The sequence below is a fragment of the Ischnura elegans genome, unplaced genomic scaffold (assembly GCF_921293095.1).
Source record: "Ischnura elegans unplaced genomic scaffold, ioIscEleg1.1, whole genome shotgun sequence".
Classification (NCBI taxonomy): domain Eukaryota; kingdom Metazoa; phylum Arthropoda; class Insecta; order Odonata; family Coenagrionidae; genus Ischnura; species Ischnura elegans.
The window spans coordinates 29,577-50,271 of record NW_025791688.1 but is presented as its reverse complement, the minus strand read 5'-3'; the positions used below and the strand labels follow the sequence as shown (position 1 = coordinate 50,271).

Below are 20,695 nucleotides of genomic sequence, written 5' to 3'. Positions count from 1 at the left end.
GTCTTGATAATGACGTTGTAACGTTGAAACTAGTAGACTGCAAAAATATAAGGTTGTGGAATAGTACTGTGTTTTTTATTTAACCATGAATAATAGGGGAATGTTGTCTGCTTAATATAAATTGCCTCCCGAAGACATATAAGACACGGGAAAAAAAATTCTGTGGCCTGTAAGTTGACAAATAGCAATCCAATTTCATACACTTTATCCAAATCGTTTGCTGATTTCTACCGAATATTTTGATGTCCCTCGTGAACCGAAAACTTTGATAAATTTAGTCATAACTCCATAATTCTAACATAATTTTTTTTCGTGCACTGCATTGGAAACCATTCTTGCCATTGTGTTACTTCAGCATGTTAATTAGGAATGGTTTGCAAGGGAAATGCAGAAAAAGCGAGAATGTTATTGATATTCTCCCCTTCTTCGGTTACTAGTGAATGACTAAGTCTCGTATTAATATACCATAAATTAACTAATAACTAGCTGGTCGCCTATTTCGCACTTGGCTGCGAACTGTCCGAGTATGGTTCCGCCGCCGCCGCTAGATGGTGCGGCGTGCTTCTCCCGGCGATTCACAGACTTTCTCTGCGCACATCGGCCGACGGAAAGGCGGCTACTGAAATAAGAAACATTCCTTCGGGTAACCGCGCGGGTGAGAAAATCCCAGAGCGCCTATTTTCCCCTTCATTAAATCACGGGAATGAAAGAAAATTCTAAAATGTGATGCATCATTCCCAATGCAGTCCCCCGTGACTTTGAAATAAATTTTTAGCCGTGGTGGACACGGAATATCGCAAACACCTTTTCCATATACACCGGAGTCGCGTTAAATGCCGGAATCGTCTAAAATTATGCTCCCTCGTCACGAGCATTTTCTTTCGTTGCAGTTGGAAAGTATTACTTGGCGAATCGGATTATTCAGCGTCCTTATTGGAAGATGTATTTGTATCCCTCATTCTCTAATTCATTAATGAAGACTGTTTCAGAAAAAACCAGTGCGACGTAATCCATTTCGTGCAGTCAGTTATAAACATTTCCCTCCATACCGTTTCAAAGTTTTATTCGTCCACAAATTTTTTGTAACGCACTGTCTCTTCGTGCGAGGTTCCGCCACGTGGAAAGAATCCGGGGGTGGGGAAATTCTTGGGTCAACGAAGACAACTTTCCTGGGAACCCGTGTGTGGGGTAGTTCCCACGCTTGGATCCGGGTGGTGGGGGACGGGTTCCCCCACCACGAACCTAAACGCAGCGAGTGGGGCAGGGGACGCCGGGAAGAAAAAAAGAAGTTCCAAGGGGCGAATTTTTCAAAAGACGCAATGGCCTCCTTCGTTTGTTTCCCGTCGACGTAAAAAGTGAGTAAGTGTTTTCTATTCATGGCATCATTCAATACCTGCCGTATCGAAAGACTTGCACGCGAGGATAATCACTCCAATGACAGCAACACATACTTTCATGGCATAGCACCATTAAAAATGTGGAAAGGTAATCGACTGCCATTAATGGAAGTAGGGTTTTGCAAGGCTTCGAGATAACGTGTAATACTTGAAAAAAAAAACGCTCAATGTATAACGTTCCCTCGTCAACAGTACACTTTCATTACTTTCACGCAATAGTCATGTCGAGGAATTTATCAATCAATGATCGGTGTACACGTCCAATGAAGTATTTCCATAGCGCAAGTGAAATTTTAGGGTTGGAAATATTTCCGTCGGGCATACGTTTCACGAAAGCAAATGCCAGTCGCCCGCCTGTATGGGAACATGAAGGGGACTCTTGTTCCCACGGTCGGAAATGGTGGTGGGGGAAGGTACGTCTCCCCGACCGAGAAGCGGCAGCGTGTGACGTAAGCAACTGTCGGTAGGGGAGAACTTTGAATCGAGGTCGGCTCCCTGCCAACGGACAGAGTTTTTGAAGGGGCGCAGTATCGTTCGTCATTCCTCCACGTAAATGTTACGAAATCGGTTCGCATCACAGGGGCAGTAATGCCACCTCATAATCGCAATTGGGAAAAAGAGTGAAGCACGATAAGCGAGGAAGGATAACAACTTCCAATCCGTAATATAACTTGGAGTATAACCACGAATTCCTGTCTCCGTGGCAGTGTGTTGGCATTGGGAGATAGATAAATGACATAAAGAAAAATGTATGAATGTAGGGTTTAAACATTATGTTCCAAGAATGGTGAAAACGATTTTTTACACGTTGCTTAACCAACAAAGAGCATAACACCGTCAAGTCCGGAAAATGTTGATGAAGAAATTGGAACGACAAGAATTATCTTTCTCAAATTAATTCCCTCGTTACGCATTACATAATCCTCTTTTGCCAGAAAATTTCTTTGAAGAAGTAAATGCATCCCTTGCGTTACATCGATCATTAAACAGTCGAAACAACAACAGGCGACATTTAACAATGGATTAAAGCTGAAACGAATCGCCATTACACCAAAAAGCACACCGTTACGAAAGACATTTTTCATAAACACATTTTCAAAGATGGACCAAAAGATATAACGGAATTGAGAATTGCTTAAGCATCAAGGGACTGTTGTCTGGAAATGGTAACTATTCAACAGAAACAAAAGCAGATACAACCGCGAAGAAACCAGATCTTCCTTCGATTCTCAAGTCATGATAACTTTTTGAGGATTCGGTCATGTACTCGCCAACGGCCATACCACGTACAATTCACCGGTTCTCGTTCGATCACCGAAGTTAAACTACGTAGGGCCCGGATAGTACTTGGACGGGTGACCGCCTGGGAATACCGGGTGCTGTTGGCATTACTTTTATTCTTGAACTTGTTTAAAAAAATATTTTCAATCACCTACCGCGAGCAATGCAGAGCCGGAATATGCCGCGAAAATTTCTTTTGAGAAAGAAAGGTCACTATGTGAAATATTTTCTACATATTTTATTCGCGTGTTTCAAGAGTGACATTAACGTAGCGTTGGAGAGGAAAGGCTTTGGGAAAAATCCATTTTCAGTCATTACTGCAATCACTTCCTCGGAATTTATTCCCTAATGCGAGAGTTTCGTTGACTCCGATATGTGGTGAATGAGAGAAATAGGTTTGGGAATAATTTTAATTTGCATGCCACGCGACATTTTCCTTCGATCCTCGGTTATCACAGCGGGATTACATACTCTAAAGGCATGGAAATCGGCTTCCGCTTCCCGGTGTCCATTGGGAGATGGCGTGCAGAGGGTTTTTCATTGAATTATTAAAAATAGTTTAAACTACCCAAGTAATTAATAACGGTCATTTTCAGAAAAGATAAGGTTTGAAGATTGTTATCATACCATCGATGTTCAACGGTACATCTCCCTAACCATCCCACGGTACGTTTTCGCGAAAGCACGAAATTTCGATGCTCGATCAACAATACGCCATTACCTTGGCAACGAGGCAAGACGAGAATCAACAACACAGGCGTACGGGTAATGACAGCGCAGCACTCATTGACGTGGAATTAGTTACATTTCTTGGTTAAACGTGGCATTCTCGGATGGTATAATACATTGTATCGTATGCTGGACTCATCGCCTGCCGTTTCACGGAACCGTGTCTCGGGAGGTGGTGCGCCCTAGTGGCAGTTGCGGAACTATCGGCTAGGATTCTTGCATCACGCAAGAACCTCACGGAATTTGAGTAAAAATTGTAGGTATTAAAACGCAATGTGGAAGTGGTACTCGTCGCAAACACTGTGACAAGTGTTCCCTAATGTGCAAGTGAAGTCCCCGTGTCGATGTTGTCCCCGTGTTTGTGAAATGTATGGTAGAAGAAAGGCGGCGCAAAGTGAAGTGTTGGAAGGCGACAGAGGAAAAATTCGGAAAATAAATCCGTTATTGCGTGTGACTGAGAAAATGTGTTAACGCGAAGAAATTGGTAGTGCATACTTTCATGTGAATGTGGTAATTATGTCGTTGCATTGCAAATACAACCAATACATCATTTGTTTGTTCAGGCTGAAGTTGGCCGATGTGTAGGAGTTTGCTGATAAGAAAGGCAAACGATAGGGAAATGTGGGGCGTAATGCAGTGAATTCATACATTAATTCTTTCCATAAATTACTGATCATGTTATTAGTTAAAGGCTGGGCGTCGTTAGGGAAATATAATTTTCATGGTTAAATGTTGGAATGAGCTGTTATGTTGTCAACGCTTCGAGAGTACACAAACTGTGTCATTATGGAAATTAGTTTGTTTTATGCAATTAAACTGGTCAGGAATAAGTGGTTTACCTTTCTTAGCATTTGAAAAGGTATGTGATGGAAATCGATACCCAAGGAGAGATATCATGATAGGTGAAGTTTGCAATTTGAAAACAAGTCTTAATTGTCGGGGCATTATGCAGAATAACATTGCTATTTGATGTTCGGAAATTGTAAAACTTGACTGGAGTATGCGTTTTAGGAAGTGTATCAATGGAAGCGTTAGTCCATGGCGATAGTTTGGGAATAGAATGATGATTGGGGGAATGTTGATATGTGCAGTTGTGGCATCAGGGCTTGGAGATTACATAATATGTGATATAAATGAAATTGTAATGAGTCGTGCAATGAAACTCGTCAGGAATACGTGCATTAACTCTTCCTTCGTTTTAAAAGTGAACTGGTGTTAATCCGTGAAAGAACATAGTTTTGATAAGGGAACGGCAGACATTTGTGTGGCTGAGTAAATGAAATTCCAATTGTGATATTCAAAATTATTCATAAAAACCATAATTACCGAGGGATTCTGACGGGATGCGTTCTAAAACGTTAACAATAGTAAAACATACATTAGTGTCGAGTTTCGTAGCGTTAGAGTAATTAGTTTAAAAAATATTCCGGTTGAAGTGACTGAAATATTGCAGAGGCTAAATATTGAATAACAACATTATGTCCTATAGACAGTGAAAACCAGCGGATTCTGGTGGGACAAGTTTTAAAACAATAGGAGAGATAAGGCAATTGTCGGTGACGAGTGTCAGTGCGATTGAATCAATGGTTGAATTAATATGTTACAATGTGTGTATGACATAATGACATTAAATGTGTCATACTCAAAATTATTCATAAAAACCATAATTACCGAGGGATTTTGACGGGATGCGTTTTAAAACGTTAACAATAGTAAAACATACGTTAGTGTCGAGTTTCGTAGCGTTAGAGTAATTAGTTTAAAAAATATTCCGGTTGAAGTGACTGAAATATTGCAGAGGCTAAATAATGAATAACAACATTATGTCCTATAAACAGTGAAAACCAGCGGATTTCGGTGGGACAAGTTTTAAAACAATAGGTGAAATAAGGCAATTGTCGGTGACGAGTGTCAGTGCGATTGAATCAATGGTTGAATTAATATGTTACAATGTGTGTATGACAAAATGACATTAAATGTGTCACACTCAAAATTATTCATAAAAACCATAATTACCGAGGGATTTTGACGGGATACGTTTTAAAACGTTATCAATAGTAAAACATACGTTAGAGTCGAGTTTCGTAGCGTTAGAATAATTAGTTTAAAAAATATTCCGGTTGAAGTGACTGAAATATTGCAGAGGCTAAATATTGAATAACAACATTATGTCCTATAGACAGTGAAAACCAGCGGATTTTGGTGGGACAAGTTTTAAAACAATAGGAGAGATAAGGCAATTGTCGGTGACGAGTGTCAGTGCGATTGAATCAATGGTTTAATTAATATGTTACAATGTGTGTATGACATAATGACATTAAATGTGTCATACTCAAAATTATTCATAAAAACCATAATTACCGAGGGATTTTGACGGGATGCGTTTTAAAACGTTAACAATAGTAAAACATACGTTAGTGTCGAGTTTCGTAGCGTTAGAGTAATTAGTTTAAAAAATATTCCAGTTGTAGTGACTGAAATATTGCAGAGGCTAAATAATGAATAACAATATTATGTCCTATAAACAGTGAAAACCAGCGGATTTCGGTGGGACAAGTTTTAAAACAATAGGAGAAATAAGGCAATTGTCGGTGACGAGTGTCAGTGCGATTGAATTAATGGTTGAATTAATATGTTAAAATGTGTGTATGACAAAATGACATTAAATGTGTCACACTCAAAATTATTCATAAAAACCATAATAACCGAGGGATTTTGACGGGATGCGTTTTAAAACGTGAACAATAGTAAAACATACGTTAGTGTCGAGTTTCGTAGCGTTAGAGTAATTAGTTTAAAAAATATTCCGGTTGAAGTGACTGAAATATTGCAGAGGCTAAATATTGAAAAACAACATTATGTCCTATAGACAGTGAAAACCAGCGGATTTTGGTGGGACAAGTTTTAAAACAATAGGAGAGATAAGGCAATTGTCGGTGACGAGTGTCAGTGCGATTGAATCAATGGTTGAATTAATATGTTACAATGTGTGTATGACATAATGACATTAAATGTGTCATACTGAAAATTATTCATAAAAACCATAATTACCGAGGGATTTTGACGGGATGCGTTTTAAAACGTTAACAATAGTAAAACATACGTTAGTGTCGAGTTTCGTAGCGTTAGAGTAATTAGTTTAAAAAATATTCCGGTTGAAGTGACTGAAATATTGCAGAGGCTAAATATTGAATAACAACATTATGTCCTATAGACAGTGAAAACCAGCGGATTTTGGTGGGACAAGTTTTAAAACAATAGGAGAGATAAGGCAATTGTCGGTGACGAGTGTCAGTGCGATTGAATCAATGGTTGAATTAATATGTTACAATGTGTGTATGACATAATGACATTAAATGTGTCATACTCAAAATTATTCATAAAAACCATAATTACCGAGGGATTTTGATGGGAGACATTTTAAAACGTTCTTAAAGTGAAAACAAACATTATTGAGGAGTATCATAGTCTCTGAATGAATACTTTCAAAATACGCCATTTTTTGGGTTGAAAGTAAGCGAAGACTGAATTTTCAATATCAGCATTATGTCATATGAACAGTAAAAACCAGTGGATTTTGATGGGACCGGTTTTAAAACGACAAGAAAATTAAGACAAATATTCGTGACAAGTGTCAGTGCAACGGAGTAAATAGTTTTAAAAATGTGTTACAGTCGCTAATGAGTTAATCAAATTTCCATTTTCATACTCAAAATTATTTCTAAAAACCATAATTACCGTGGGATTTGGACGGGAGACGTTTCAAAACTTAGGTGTATTCAAAAAGAACATTATAGCGGAGTTCCGTAGCCACAGAATGAATACTTTGAAAAATATCCCATATTATGTGTCTGACAGCAAATGCTGATTTTTCAATATCAACGTTATGTCATAGGAACAGTAAAAACCAGTGAATTTTGATGGGACCGGTTTTAAAACGACAAGGAAATTAAGGCAATTATTCGTGACTAGTGTCAGTGCGACTGATTCCATGGTTTAAGAAATATATTGTAATCCGTTGCTGACAAAAACAAATTTCCAATGCCATACTCCAAATTATTCATAAAAAGCAATAATTACAGAGGGATTTGGACGGGAGACGTTTTAGAACGTTAACATAAATTGAAACAAACATTATCGTGGACCTTCAGTGCGACGGAATTGAAAATTTCAACAATGTTCCATGCTCTGTGCCCGTCACATTGCAAAGTGTCCGTTTAAACTCAACAAGTGAGCGTGGAAACCACACTTCCGGTCGGATTTTCACGAGGCACGTTTTAAAACGTGCAGAAAAATGACAATTAATTATTTGGAGACAAAGTTCGACAGAATAATAGCTACGTTAATGCCACATACGTGGCTACTGCGACAGCGCACGATGTATTCGTCGTAGGCGTGTGACATTTCGTCATAACATGCAGATTGTCACTTCATGCATTGCAATAGGGATATGTGAAGTTCGAAAGGAATAACTCCGAAGTCGTACTCGCTCTTTTCCTTCGTAATTCCGCAATCAGACAGTGAAATGCATCGGAAATATTGACGAACGAAGTAAGTCAAAGGAAAATTGATTTGCCAAAAGAGGTAATTGTAAGAATGCCGAAACAACAAATACCACGTTTCAGGAAATAGCAAAGTTAGGTTTAAAACTTGGACGTTACCGTAGAGAGTGGAATTAATCCACAGAACAATGTACGAAAAACTAAAAAGGGAAAGTTATCGATCGGCGATGTGAAGGGTACATCTTTTCCCTTGCACGTCCGCATTCACGAATACACGTTCCTGCGGGAAAGACACATCATTTCCAATCCCGAAGTGGCGTGTGGTAATTTAAGTAATACGTGTAACGCGCTACGTCGTCACAATGTTGTAGGGAACGGTAATTCATTTTCACAAAAGTCATTCAAAATCAGCCTTCTCACACACAGAAAATCGCAGTCATCAATTTCCAGAATCGCACGCTAGACCAGAAATATCCTGCGACTCGAGTATGGAAAAGCCAGCCTCACTCGACAATCCCTCCCGTCGAGGCGTAATTTTTTTTTCACCAACCTTTCGCAATCCCTGCCCAGGAATCAAATTCACCACATTCCCCCCCAGAATAGGCACAGAAAGCGCACGGAGTGAAACGAACGGGGCGAACCGAAAACCGTAGGAGCGTCAAACGGAGTCATTCCATTTCCTTCGAATATCACGACTCGCGGCGCAATCGGAATACTCTCGCGACATTCAGCCCCCGCCGGAAAGGGGAAACGATAATCGAGTGCCGCCGTTTGCGGAATAACGGCACGAGAACAAAAATTATGGACATTCGTCCGCTTCTCCCGGGGATCGCGGGTTCGCGGCAGCGCGAACGATCGCAGTCGCACGCGGAAAGAGTGATTTCGGCGTCGCGAAAAGGCGAGATCGAGGGAAACAGTCGCGTTTCGGCGACGCCGAAGTGGCGTCTCGATCGTCGATCGAAATCGCCGCAAACTCGGATCGAAAAGTGCAACAGACGAATGCACAACCGCGGATCGAGTCGTCGCGACACGACGCCGATCCGTCCGACAGGCACATCTTCCGACCATCGTTCTCCGTCCGCGGGGCGCCGTCCAGACCGGCGCCGGCGTGCCGGCACACGCAGGAAGGTTCAGAGAAACGGCGAGGCAGGTCGCCGATCGACCACGCGAACCCGCGACGCCACGGCGACACTTTAATTATCGGGTCGGAAGGCGCGCCGGTGACATGCCGTATTTCGCTCGGGCGCCGCGGCGCCCGCGACGTTCCGGTCGCCGACGGCGGGCCGCCCGCGCGCGGCCGGGACTGTCGCCTCGCGCGTCGAGATCGGACGCCGACGTCGGAGCCGCCGGCGCCGTCCGAAACGATAAAGTGCGAGACGAAGTCGAGTACAAAGATTCGAAGGAGAACGCCGACGACAAGTTCGACAGCGGCGAACGCGCTCCGAAATGGTACGATATCTCGAAGGTGGGAAACGCGAAATTTTGAAATTTTCATACCTCTCGTCCGAGACCATGGCAGACGCTACCGCAGCAGCCGCAGCAGCGCCCCCGGCGGCCCAGCCGTCCGGCACCGCAGCCGTCAAGCCCCTGCCCGCCGCATCCGCAGCATCCAAGAAGGCCAGCAAGGGCGCCGCCTCCAAGAAGGCCCGCGCAAAGCCCTCGCATCCACCGACCTCCGAGATGGTCAACAACGCCGTCAAGAGCCTCAAGGAACGCGGCGGCTCCTCCCTCCAGGCCATCAAGAAGTACATCGCCGCCTCCTACAAGGTCGACGCCGAGAAGCTCTCCCCCTTCATCAAGAAGTACCTCAAGTCCGCCGTCACCTCCGGCACACTCGTACAGACCAAGGGCAAGGGAGCGTCGGGGTCCTTCAAGCTGAGCTCCACCACGCTGAAGGACAAGGCTGCACCCGCTGCAGCCAAGGCGAAGAAGACCGCAGCCAAGAAGACCGCCGCGGCCAAGAAGCCCAAGCCCGCGAAGAAGGAGAAGGCTGCCACCAAGCGGTCCGCGCCCAAGGAGCGCTCCAAGTCCGCGCCTCCCGCGAAGAAGGCAAAGAAAGCAGACAAGCCCAAGAAGAAGCCCGCAGCAGCCAAGCCAGCGGCGAAGGCAGCAAAGTCCCCATCGAAGGCGAAGAAGGCGCCCACCAAGCCCAAGGCGCCCAAGCCCAAGAAGACGCCCACCAAGCCCAAGCCCGCGGCAGCAAAGAAGGCCGCCGCCGCCCCCAAGAAGAAGTGAGCGACCGAACCTCGCAGGTTCACCGAACTTCGATGTACGCGAAGTTCAATTTAGGCCCTCTTAAGGGCCATCAAGTCATACAGATGACTATTTTCCATGCTTAAAACAAAATTCCAAACTCCTTCACCTTACCCAGTAAAGTTTCAAACCTTACCCATTGAAGGAAATGAGTAGATGGACAATATTCCTTCTACAAATCCGCTAATTTTACGTCAAATTAATGCACCTTCCATTGAAGGTTGTCAGATAATTTTTTGGCAGTAAAAATTTACCTATGAAACTAAGTTTCGAAAGAGACGTCTGCTGCAGCAGAAAGCCTGATTGCTCAAAAGAATGAAGTATTTGCGTATCACATATTTGCAACCAAGACGGTCGATTGTTGAAAACAATGAAATCTTGGCGAATGTCATTGTTGCATTAGTATTTTCCGTGACAATACTGCTGGCTGAAAACAATCGTCGCGCATGGCAACATCTCCTAACGACGTTTTTTGAGTTCGAGAGATGCCTACATTGTCGTAACTCGATAAAGGATTGAGTGTACTCCTGACTTTGTTATTCTGATAGATCTTCGTAATTTCCGTTACTTATGAAATTTAAATTGCCATTCTGTAAAGATAGCATTTTCCGTCAGGAAACTACCAGGATGCCAAGCACTCCATCTGCAAAAAAACATCTTTTCATAAGTTTTATTCATATCTTCCAGTATTCATTTCAACTATTTTTCATTAGTTAATTATAATTATCATTAATTACAACTTTATTATTTTTTCATTCTCTTTCAGATTTTCTTTATGAAATATTATTTCATTCTCGTCGATGTAAGCAATGGGAAACAATCGTCTGTATGACGTCTAGTCCTGAAAAGGACTTTTGTTTTTGTGCCGACAAGAAGTCGACAGCGACGACGATCTAAGCGCGCTCTCCGCGGATACGGCGTGCCAGCTGGATGTCCTTTGGCATGATGGTAACGCGCTTGGCGTGGATGGCGCACAGGTTGGTGTCCTCGAAAAGACCCACGAGGTAGGCCTCGGACGCCTCCTGCAAAGCCATGACGGCGGAGCTCTGGAAGCGGAGGTCGGTCTTGAAGTCCTGGGCGATCTCACGGACCAGGCGCTGGAAGGGCAGCTTGCGGATCAGAAGCTCGGTGCTCTTCTGGTATCTCCTGATCTCTCGGAGGGCCACGGTACCTGGGCGATACCTGTGGGGCTTCTTCACTCCACCGGTGGCCGGCGCGCTCTTGCGAGCGGCCTTGGTGGCCAGCTGCTTCCTGGGGGCTTTGCCTCCGGTCGACTTACGGGCTGTCTGCTTGGTACGTGCCATTTTCCTGTCGGGAAAGTAACTAACCTGGGCGTTCAAGTTCAAGTTCAAAAATCGTTTATTCCACGAGAAAAACAATAATAACAAATACATAAACTGTAACAACAAAAACAACAACAACATCTCGTGGAGCTGGTTTAGGCTTGCGCCTCTTCAGCATTACTGGGTATTTGTCACTGGTACGGGAGTGGTGTCGGCCCGGCATTCGCCCTAAGGAGGTGGGAAACCCGTAAAACCACCGTCAGACCACCACGGTTCACAATAAAATATATAATAATAAATTCAACAAGATTGTCACCCACGATCCAAGTAGATTACGTTGGTGACATAACAATACATATACTCTGAATAAATAAAATAAATAAGTGGACAACACACAATAAATAAATAAATTAACATATATATCACTGGATTGGGTCTGATACCCTTCACTGGAGATCACTGGCACTTAAACTGGAGTCTGTGCTGTCTTTTAGTTCTATTCTCTATCTGCCGCCCTTAAGGGACGCACTTGGGGACACATGGGGGGGTCACTGGTATCTTCGGTGATTGTTGGCGTCCTCTTCCTTTTCCTTGTCTTCTTCTTCCGCACGAGTGGGAGTCCAGGGGTGATGGTCAGAGTCTCTGGAGCTGGTATGGCCGGTCGATTCGTCGGGGTGTGCGGTATTACGACGTCGCGGTGGTAGAGGTGCATGTGGTCGTTGATGAACCTGGGGGCAGAGTAGAGCTTCTTCCTTTTCCTTTTGATGATGACCCCCTTAGATGTAAGCATGATGTCCTCGAAGAGCCTTGGGTTGTGTACGGAGATCCGCTGGGCCGCGTTGGTCCTTAGTCTGCATAGTCTGTGGAGGAGAGGTTCAGTATTAGTGGATTCGTATACCCTTCGAGCCTTCGTTCGAGGGTGCAACAGGAAAATCTGACGTAAAACTCGTCTTTCAAGTGTGGCGTATTTTCTTAGGGCATTACTAGTCGGGAGGACAGCCAGTGCGGCGTATTCCATGACAGGTCTAATGAAAGCCTTGTATAGGAGCAGGCCGCACTGTTCTGAGACCCCGCGCCCTCTGGCTCTTACTGCGCGGATTAGGTTACTTCGTCTGTTGCACCTCGACCATACGTTGTGGACATGCTTCCTGAAATTAAGGTTTTGGTCGATTAGGGTCCCCAGATACGTTGCGGTGTCGGCCCGATGAATTTCTTGTCCCCAGAGGGTGACACTGTGGTTGTCAAAGTGCCTCTTCGTCGCGGGTTTGATGACTATCAGTTGCGTCTTCTTCGGGTTGGGCCGGATTCTCCAGTCCTTGAACCACCTCTCTAGCCGGAAGAGCATGGTTTGGACTTTCTTCACTGCCTTGTCGGCCTGCGGGGATATACTCCATAGGGCAGTGTCGTCAGCATATTGGATAACTTCCACTCTTGCGGTCCTGCGATGGCAGTTGTGAGTGGGAATGTCGTGGCAGTACAGCGAGAAGAGTAGGGGGGATAGCACAGTGCCCTGAGGGACACCTGCTCGTAGTGGGAATGCGGAAGAGAGCTGCGATGCGACTCGTACCTTCGCATTTCTGTTTCTCAGGAAACAGTTAATGAGCCTCAGGATGTCCGGCTCCATCCCTGGCAGCTTCTCTAGCTTGTACATGAGTCCGTCGTGCCACACGCTGTCGAATGCCCTCTCTATGTCTAGGAATAGTGCGGCCGTGTATTGGTTCCTGTTGCTGGCTTCTGCGGCGGTGCTGGTCAGGAGTGTCAGCGGGTCTGTGGTGCATCTGTGAGGACGGAACCCATACTGGAGCTGTGGTAGTCCTCCATTACTCTCCAGGAGATCCGTCAGTCTCCGGACTACGATCCTCTCGAACCATTTTCCCACGGTGCTGGTCAGACTGATGGGCCGGTAGTTTTCTGCCTTGGCTTTGTCCTTTCCGGGCTTGGGGATCATCACCATCGTCATTTTCTTCCAAGCCCGGGGGTAGTATCCGAGGGCGAGGGAGGCGTTGAAGATTTTGTTCAGGAGTGGAAGGCACGCTGGGGCTTTCTGTAGGTGGAGTGTCCGGATGCCATCGTCGCCCGGTGCTTTGTTCTTCCTGGGCCTAGTGTCTTCCATTTCCTCTTCTGATATGTGCTTGAGTAGTCCTGTGTCCGGCTGGACTGCATCCATCGTCTGCTTGGGTTGCAGGTAGCCCCTTTTCCTTACTGCGTGCCTGGTGCAGATCGCAAACTTCTTTTCACTGAAGAGGGGGTCGCGCATCGGTGAGTATACATCCTTAAGTACTCGCCGGAATTCCTCTGCTTTTCCTGCCGCGTCTGCTATTGGTTTGTCATCGGGACCTTTTAGGGAGACAGGCGTGTTCGTCATCTGGCCTGTGAGTATTTTAAATTTCCGCCAAAATGCCCCTCCGTCCCGGTAGTCCAGTTTCTTGCAGGCGGCGGCCCATGCCTTCTCTTTCGTCTGGATGACGTTCTGCCTGATGATGGCGTTTTGCCGGTTCCACTCCTGTTTCATAGCTGGGTCTTTGGTTTTAATCCATTCCCTGTAGAGCGCCCGTTTTTCTTTTATCCTGCGGACGATATGCGGAGCCAGGGGAGGGCATGCGGTGTCGATCTTCCTCATTGGTATGGCTGCGACTGCTTCGTGGAAGGCTGCTTCCATTGTTGCTATTGCCTCGTCCACTTCTGCAACTGTGTGGATTTCTTCTGCAGGTGTAGTTTTTTGTCGTACCGTCCCGTTGAAGGCTTGCCAGTCCACTTTCTTCCAGTCCGGGGTTTCAAAGACGTAGTTCCCACGATGCTTGACCCACCTGAAAGGGAAAGAAAAAGGGAGGTGATCAGATGTCAGGCAGTCGTCGACGGTGACGTCTCCCACGTAGGGCGAGAGGTCACTCGTTATGAGGGCGTGGTCCGGGTAAGTTGCCCCTCTCCCGATACAGGTAGGAGAGGGGATGTCCATCCGCACTACGGGACTACGGAGGAGGAAGGATAGAAGTTGTCGTCCTTTTGCGGTTGTGGTATGGTCCCTGAAGGCGTGATGGCGGGCGTTGAAGTCTCCAAGGATGATGGTGGGCTTCTTGCTATCCACGATGAAGTCCAGGAGCTTCATCGGGAGCGGCGCTTTCGGTCTGCAGTAGAGGACGCAAACCTGTATATCTCTACGTCCCAGTCGCACGCTGGCCATCACTGCGTCGTTCCCCTCTGGTATGCAATCCTCCGGGATGTCTGTTGATGATGCCGCAAGGTCTGAACGGATCAGAAGGGCGACCCCGCCGGATCGTGGTCGGGCCCTCGGCACGGAGAATTCCTGGAAGCCAGAGATCTTTACTTTAGCGGAGGGTTTGAGGAAGGTCTCCACCAGTCCCATGATGGCGACCTTCCTGCTCCGTAGGTGTTCTCGGAGCAGTGCCCGTTTCTGAGTCACTGCCCCGTTGATGTTCAGGAACGACACTCTTGGTTCGGACTTATCCATTGCGGGTTAAAACGTTGGCGTAGCTCGCGGCGTCGTTGCCCCATCCGAAGACCTCTCTGGCTGCCGTGCGGATGATGGCTGCCAGGGCTCCCCCGTCTCTTGATGGCGACGTCTCCTTGACCACCCTGGTGAAGAACCGTACTACGTCGTTCGTCGTTGCCGGTCTGGACGTGTCGGTTTCTGGAACCTGTAAAAGGTCATAGAAAGGGTCGGGGAGATTAGGTGTTACTTCACGCTCCGCCGTCGGACGCTGGGGGCACGTCGGCGTCGGGGCGTGTGAAGGGGCGGCCATTGGCGACGGGGGCCGCCGTTGGTCGCGGTAGGGGCGCCTCTCCTCTCCGTTGAACTCCCTGGAGACTGGGCGGGGTGGCTCGCACCGATACCAGCGATTGCCCAGCCAAAGCCCAGTCCTGCACATTTTGTCGCAGACGTCCTGTGCCGGCTGCGTATCTCTGAAGAGGACCCGGACGTATCTGGTCCTCCGGTACCGGTAGTCAGTGATCCTCCATGCCTCTACGAACCGGATGCCCATCCTCTCCAGCTTCCGGCCAATCACTTCCACCCTGGTGGAGAAGGGAACTCCGCACACAACAAAGCATGTGCGGGCAGAATCATTAGTAGTCGAATCGGGGTCACGTTGTTTCCTGCTGTCGGGGGGGAAATGCCATCGGAGCGGCTCCCCCAGGCGGTGGTCTAGGAGGCGGTATCCGCGCCTGAGGAATTCCATCTCCTTGGCCGTTACATGTACCACAGCCGTGCCCCTGTCAGTATCTACCACTCCGGAGACTTGGCTGAGTCCCGGGAAAACCGCGCGCCAGGCTTGGGAAAACCCGCGCTGACTGCAGTTCCTAGGGAGGCCCGAAACTTGGAGGGGAGAGGTCCGTTGTGGTTGCTGGGTAGGTTGGGGTGAGTTGAGGGTTGGTCTCTCGGGGGGGCAGGTGGTAGCAGGTGGGGGGCGTGCTGGGTCCCCGGATGGAGGCCTTGTCGCATTAAGGCGGACGGTATTGCTCGGGTTTATGGAAGAGGGTTTAGCTGGAGTGGCGCGTACCAGAGTAAGCACCGAGGATGGGGTTGAGGTAGCCGCAGGTTGGATCGGGACAAAGGCGGACTTAGGGGAGGTGAGCAACCTCATGGATGTGTCCTTAAATGGCGAAAGGGAGGACATTGCAGCGCGGGGGGGAGTGTTGTCCTGCGCAGAGGGCGAGGCAGCATCATCTAGGGGTGCATCCCGACTCACTCGTGCTGACGGCACGCTTGAGCCCGGGGAGTCTGGTGAATCCTGCAGTGGCGAGGCAGACGGCTCCGCCACCTTGGAAGCACCTTTGCCATCCGGGGGCACGCTGGGCGACTTAACTGTCGAGAGGAATGGCGGTGGTCCGAGAGATCTTAGGGCGTAACTCCGCAGGGAGCATAGGGAGCTTGGGCGGCGGATGCGGGAGTTTGGGCGCGGGAGCCGGTCCATCCCTAGGCTTGCCCAGGCCCGTTGTCGGTGCCTGGTCCCCGGGAGGCGGGGCAGTCCAAGGAAAGTGGCCGATAGGCGGTTCTTTAGATAGCGGTTGTCGTGACGCGGCTAGTAGATACAGTTGCTACTTTAGAAGAGGTCACGATATGAACAAGTTAAGTTACATGCTAGTTGCTGTGGTACGGAGACAAGTTGGTTTTCTTAAGCAATAAGTCGCGAAGTGCGTTGCTAAGTGAGAGTTAAGTAAAATCAAGGATGGAACGGTGCGAGTATAACAGTAAGACTTAGGCTGTATAAGCTGGGTACTGAAGCTAATGCACTAAGAGTGAGTGAGCAGGTGAAATGAAGGTCGAATAAGATGGGGTTGAAAACAAGTAGGGGACTGAAGCTACTGCACTAAGATTGAGTTACTTGTGAGGTGAGAGGTGAGGCTAAGTTGTGGTGATAGGAAAAGGGCTCTTATACCCCTTTCGCCCTAACCAGTTTGGGGAAAGCTGCGGGCTCTTATGCCCGGTACACTTAACCTTGAAAGGCTCTTATACCTTTCTGTGTTAACCTTGCGGTATACTCAGTTCGCTAGTAGAGTGTAGAAGTTAAAAATTGACTAAGTCCGGAGATAAGAAGATAAACTAAGTCCAAGTGAAGTTAGAAATTGACTAGGTCCGGGGAGAAGAAAATAAACTGAGTCCAAGTGAAGTTAAAATTGACTAAGTCCGGGGAGAAGAAAATAAACTAAGTCCAAGTGAAGTTAGAAATTGACTAAGTCCGGGGAGAAGAAAATAAACTGAGTCCAAGTGAAGTTAAAATTGACTAAGTCCGGGGAGAAGAAAATAAACTAAGTCCAAGTGATGTTAAAAATTAACTAAGACCGGGGAGAATGAGTTAAAATTGACTAAGTCCGGAGAGAAGAAATAAACTAAGTCCAAGTGAAGTTAAAATTGACTAAGTTCGGAGAGAAGAAAATAAACTAAGTCCAAGTGGAGTTGGAAATTGACTAAGTCCGGAGGGGAAAAGATGGGCTAAGTGCCCAAGCTCGAAATTGACTAAGTCCGGAGAGAGGAATAAACTAAGTCCAAGTGAAGTTAAAATTGACTAAGTCCGGAGAGAAGAAAATAAACTAGGTCCAAGTGAAGTTAAGAAATTGACTAAGTCCGGAGATGAGGAAATAAACTAAGTCCAAGTGAAGTTAAGAAATTGACTAAGTCCGGAGATGAGGAAATAAACTAAGTCCAAGTGAAGTTAAGAAATTGACTAAGTCCGGATATAAGAAAATAAACTAAGTCCAAGTGAGGTTGGAAATTGACTAAGTACGGAGGGGAAAAGATGGGCTAAGTGCCCAAGCTCGAAATTGACTAAGTCCGGAGAGAGGAAAATTGACTAAGTCCGGAGAGGAGAAAATAAACTAAGTCCAAGTGAAGTTAAAAATTGACTAAGTCCGGAGATAAGAAAATAAACTAAGTCCAAGTGAGGTTGGAAATTGACTAAGTACGGAGGGGAAAAGATGGGCTAAGTGCCCAAGCTCGAAATTGACTAAGTCCGGAGAGAGGAAAATAAACTAAGTCCAAGGGAAGTGAAAATTGACTAAGTCCAGGTGAGGTGAAAATTGACTAAGTCCGGGGAGAGGAAATAAACTAAGTCCAAGTGAAGTGAAAAATTGACTAAGTCCGGAGAGAAAATAAAGTAGGTCCAAGTGAAGTTAAAATTTACTAAGTCCGGAGGTGAAAAATGGGCTAAGTGCCCAAGCTCGAAACTGACTAAGTCCGGAGAGAGGAAAATAAACTAAGTCCAAGTGAAGTTAAAATTGACTAAGTCCGGAAGAAAAGGAAACTAAGTGCGAACCAACCGCGGACTTACTGCTGGAGAGAGGCTCTTATGCCAACTCCCACACGATGGTCCTCTTCTGAGAGCGCGCTTAGATTCGAAGAGTGTAAGTCCGTAAAAGGCCCTCTTTGGGTCCTTTTTCGGTTTGGGTGGCTGAAGGCCCTGGTGTCAGGTCCCCCCCTGACGGGGGAGGGCCGCCTAGCGCTGTGTTGTCCCCCCTACCCCAGTGTGCCTATTGGACTACTTGCCCGCAGACAAGCAGAGAAGCCCCGACGATGAGCTGCCCCACGGCTGGAGAACCCACCGCACGTTACGTGGGCGCCGTATGTGTTTGTGATGGGGAGTTTCCTTCGGCTGCCAACGAGTGCGTTAGCGTGCAATGCCTCGGGAGTCAGGGACTCTCACTCTATGGCCGACGAGTGCGTCGGGGTAGATCGGATGAGAGGTTTTGCGTGTACCAGCCGGCGATTGGAGGACCGAACCCTCTCCACTAGCAGACTTCACTTGGGCAGATACTAGTTCCCCCGGGCGGGGGAATGCCCCTACTGTCGCAAGGGTGCTAACTTTGGGTTACCCGTAGGGCCCGCAGAGAGTTCCTTACACAGGCCTAGAGGAGAAGGGAAAAGAAAAATATGCCGCGGCCCTCCGGTCCCTCTTCCTGGGTCCTGGTCAGTCGGGGTGGCGGCGCCGGTGACTGCTCGGCAGCGCGGGCGCTGCCCACGGAAGTCCTGTCGGCGTTGTCTCCCCGACGGCGGCGGCTGCTGGTATGCCTGTAAGAGAAACGGCCCTTAAAAGGGCTAATGTGCTAAGCAATGGATATAACCAAGAGGCAAGTCCTGGGTAGGACTGCCTTCGCGGCTGCCTTCTTCTCCTGTAAAAGAAACGGCCCTTAAAAGGGCTAATACGCTAAGCAATGGAGATAACCAAGAGGCAAGTCCTGGGTAGGACTGTGCCTTCGCGGCTGCCTACAGCAGCGCAAGCGCTGCTCGCGGATGTCCTCGCGGTGCTGTCCCCTCACTCGGCGTCGGCGGTCTACGTTGTCCTTAGAAGGACACGGGCGAAGCCCGGAGAGATCCCTGGCGGTGCCTAGGCGGGTGCCTCGGTAGCGCAAGCGCTTCCTCTGGTGTCCTCCTTGGCGTGTCGGTGTCCTCTCGGCGTCGGCGTCTGCTCCTAGTCGGCTGCTCCTCGCTGTCCTCGAAGTCCCTCGATGAGCTGCTCTTCCTACTCTCTCTCTCTCTTAACCTGGGCGATTTCTCGACCCAATATATTGGCATGAGTGTGTAGACTCTTACATGTGCCGAAATGTGATTGGCTGAGAGTGCGAGACCGTCGAAAGACGTTATAAAAAGAAAGCAGAACGTGGCGCAACCACGATTCTCTCACCGAGACAGCAGCAACATGACTGGACGTGGCAAGGGAGGAAAAGGCTTGGGGAAAGGAGGCGCCAAGCGTCATCGCAAGGTTCTTCGCGACAACATCCAGGGCATCACCAAGCCAGCCATTCGCCGTTTGGCCCGCCGTGGAGGAGTCAAGCGTATCTCCGGACTCATCTACGAGGAGACCCGCGGTGTCCTCAAGGTGTTCCTGGAGAACGTGATCCGTGACGCCGTCACCTACACCGAACACGCCAAGAGGAAGACCGTTACCGCCATGGACGTCGTGTACGCCCTCAAGCGCCAGGGACGCACCCTGTACGGATTCGGTGGTTAGATTTCCATCGTGGCAGCAGCCCATTACATCTGGCAGCTGCATCATCGAATAACAAAGGTCCTTTTCAGGACCATAGAACATGCAGGATATTATTTGCCATTGCTTAAACACGTCGCAATCACAGAAATGTGATGTCAACGATAACAAATGAAATATCAGGTAATGATGGAGTGTAAATAAAAGAACATCAATGGAATACAACTTATTTTGTCACTAATCACAAAATTAAGTAAGTTATTATGCTATTAAACCTAATACGTTCATCCATACTGAAAGTTCATTTAGTAAACTGCTGAGGGACGATCAATGTGTTTTTTTTATCCATCCAAGTTAAGCGACTTCAACAATAATGGTCGCTCAGTGTTCCATTTCCAGTACTAATTGTTGCAGTTTCAAGCGGCAAAAGCCGTTGCCATTGTCGTCTATTGATAGTGTGTTGCGTTACTTAGCAACGACCAAATGCCTTCATCGCTTTTGTAACAATTCTTCGGCCGAATGCGGTGATTGTGACATATTGTTAGACATCGCCTATCAGTTACTTAGAAACGCACTGCTGCCAACATATTTTAAATTTGCTACATAGTATCGCGACTTTTTTGCTACTTTGGATATCCATTCAAATGTGTTCCTTGACACATTGTTATGCATCATTAATTAAGAAACGGACAGCTGCCACAATGTTTTCAAATTTCTACATAGTAGCGCTACGTTTTCGTTGCATTGCATATCATTTCCACTGTTTTACTTTTTCACAGCGAAGCTATACTAGATCAACAATTTCTTCCCTT

The 20,695-nt window shown here is 47.1% G+C and overlaps 2 protein-coding genes and 1 non-coding gene across 3 annotated transcripts; 2 read left to right on the top strand and 1 right to left on the bottom strand.

Moving 5' to 3' along the window:
* Window positions 1-2,666: 2,666 nt before the first annotated feature.
* LOC124173489 lies at window positions 2,667-2,785 on the top strand. Its single transcript, XR_006868578.1, has one exon. It is a non-coding gene; the product is annotated as a 5S ribosomal RNA (ribosomal RNA).
* A 6,636-nt stretch (window positions 2,786-9,421) lies between these two features.
* LOC124173480 (late histone H1-like) lies at window positions 9,422-10,215 on the top strand. Its single transcript, XM_046552940.1, has one exon. It carries the CDS (start codon window positions 9,422-9,424, stop codon window positions 10,142-10,144), a length of 723 nt encoding a protein of 240 aa, XP_046408896.1. The 3' UTR covers window positions 10,145-10,215.
* Window positions 10,216-10,996: 781 nt separating this feature from the next.
* On the bottom strand, window positions 10,997-20,575 carry LOC124173477 (histone H3-like centromeric protein CSE4). The gene is made up of 2 exons (XM_046552938.1): window positions 19,440-20,575; window positions 10,997-11,490 (listed from the first exon to the last, which is right to left on the bottom strand). Exons 1-2 carry the CDS (start codon window positions 19,986-19,988, stop codon window positions 11,056-11,058), a joined length of 984 nt encoding a protein of 327 aa, XP_046408894.1. The 5' UTR covers window positions 19,989-20,575; the 3' UTR covers window positions 10,997-11,055.
* Between the last annotated feature and the right edge of the window lie 120 nt (window positions 20,576-20,695).

Excerpts from the sequence above, each read along its gene's own strand:
- LOC124173480 (XM_046552940.1), top strand. The coding sequence starts at position 9,422 with ATGGCAGACGCTACCGCAGCAGCCGCAGCAGCGCCCCCGGCGGCCCAG.
- LOC124173477 (XM_046552938.1), bottom strand. The coding sequence starts at position 19,988 with ATGTTCTATGGTCCTGAAAAGGACCTTTGTTATTCGATGATGCAGCTG. Across the intron at positions 11,491-19,439 it reads TGGGTCGAGAAATCGCCCAG|GTTAGTTACTTTCCCGACAG; the intron begins GTTAAGAGAGAG and ends TTGAACGCCCAG.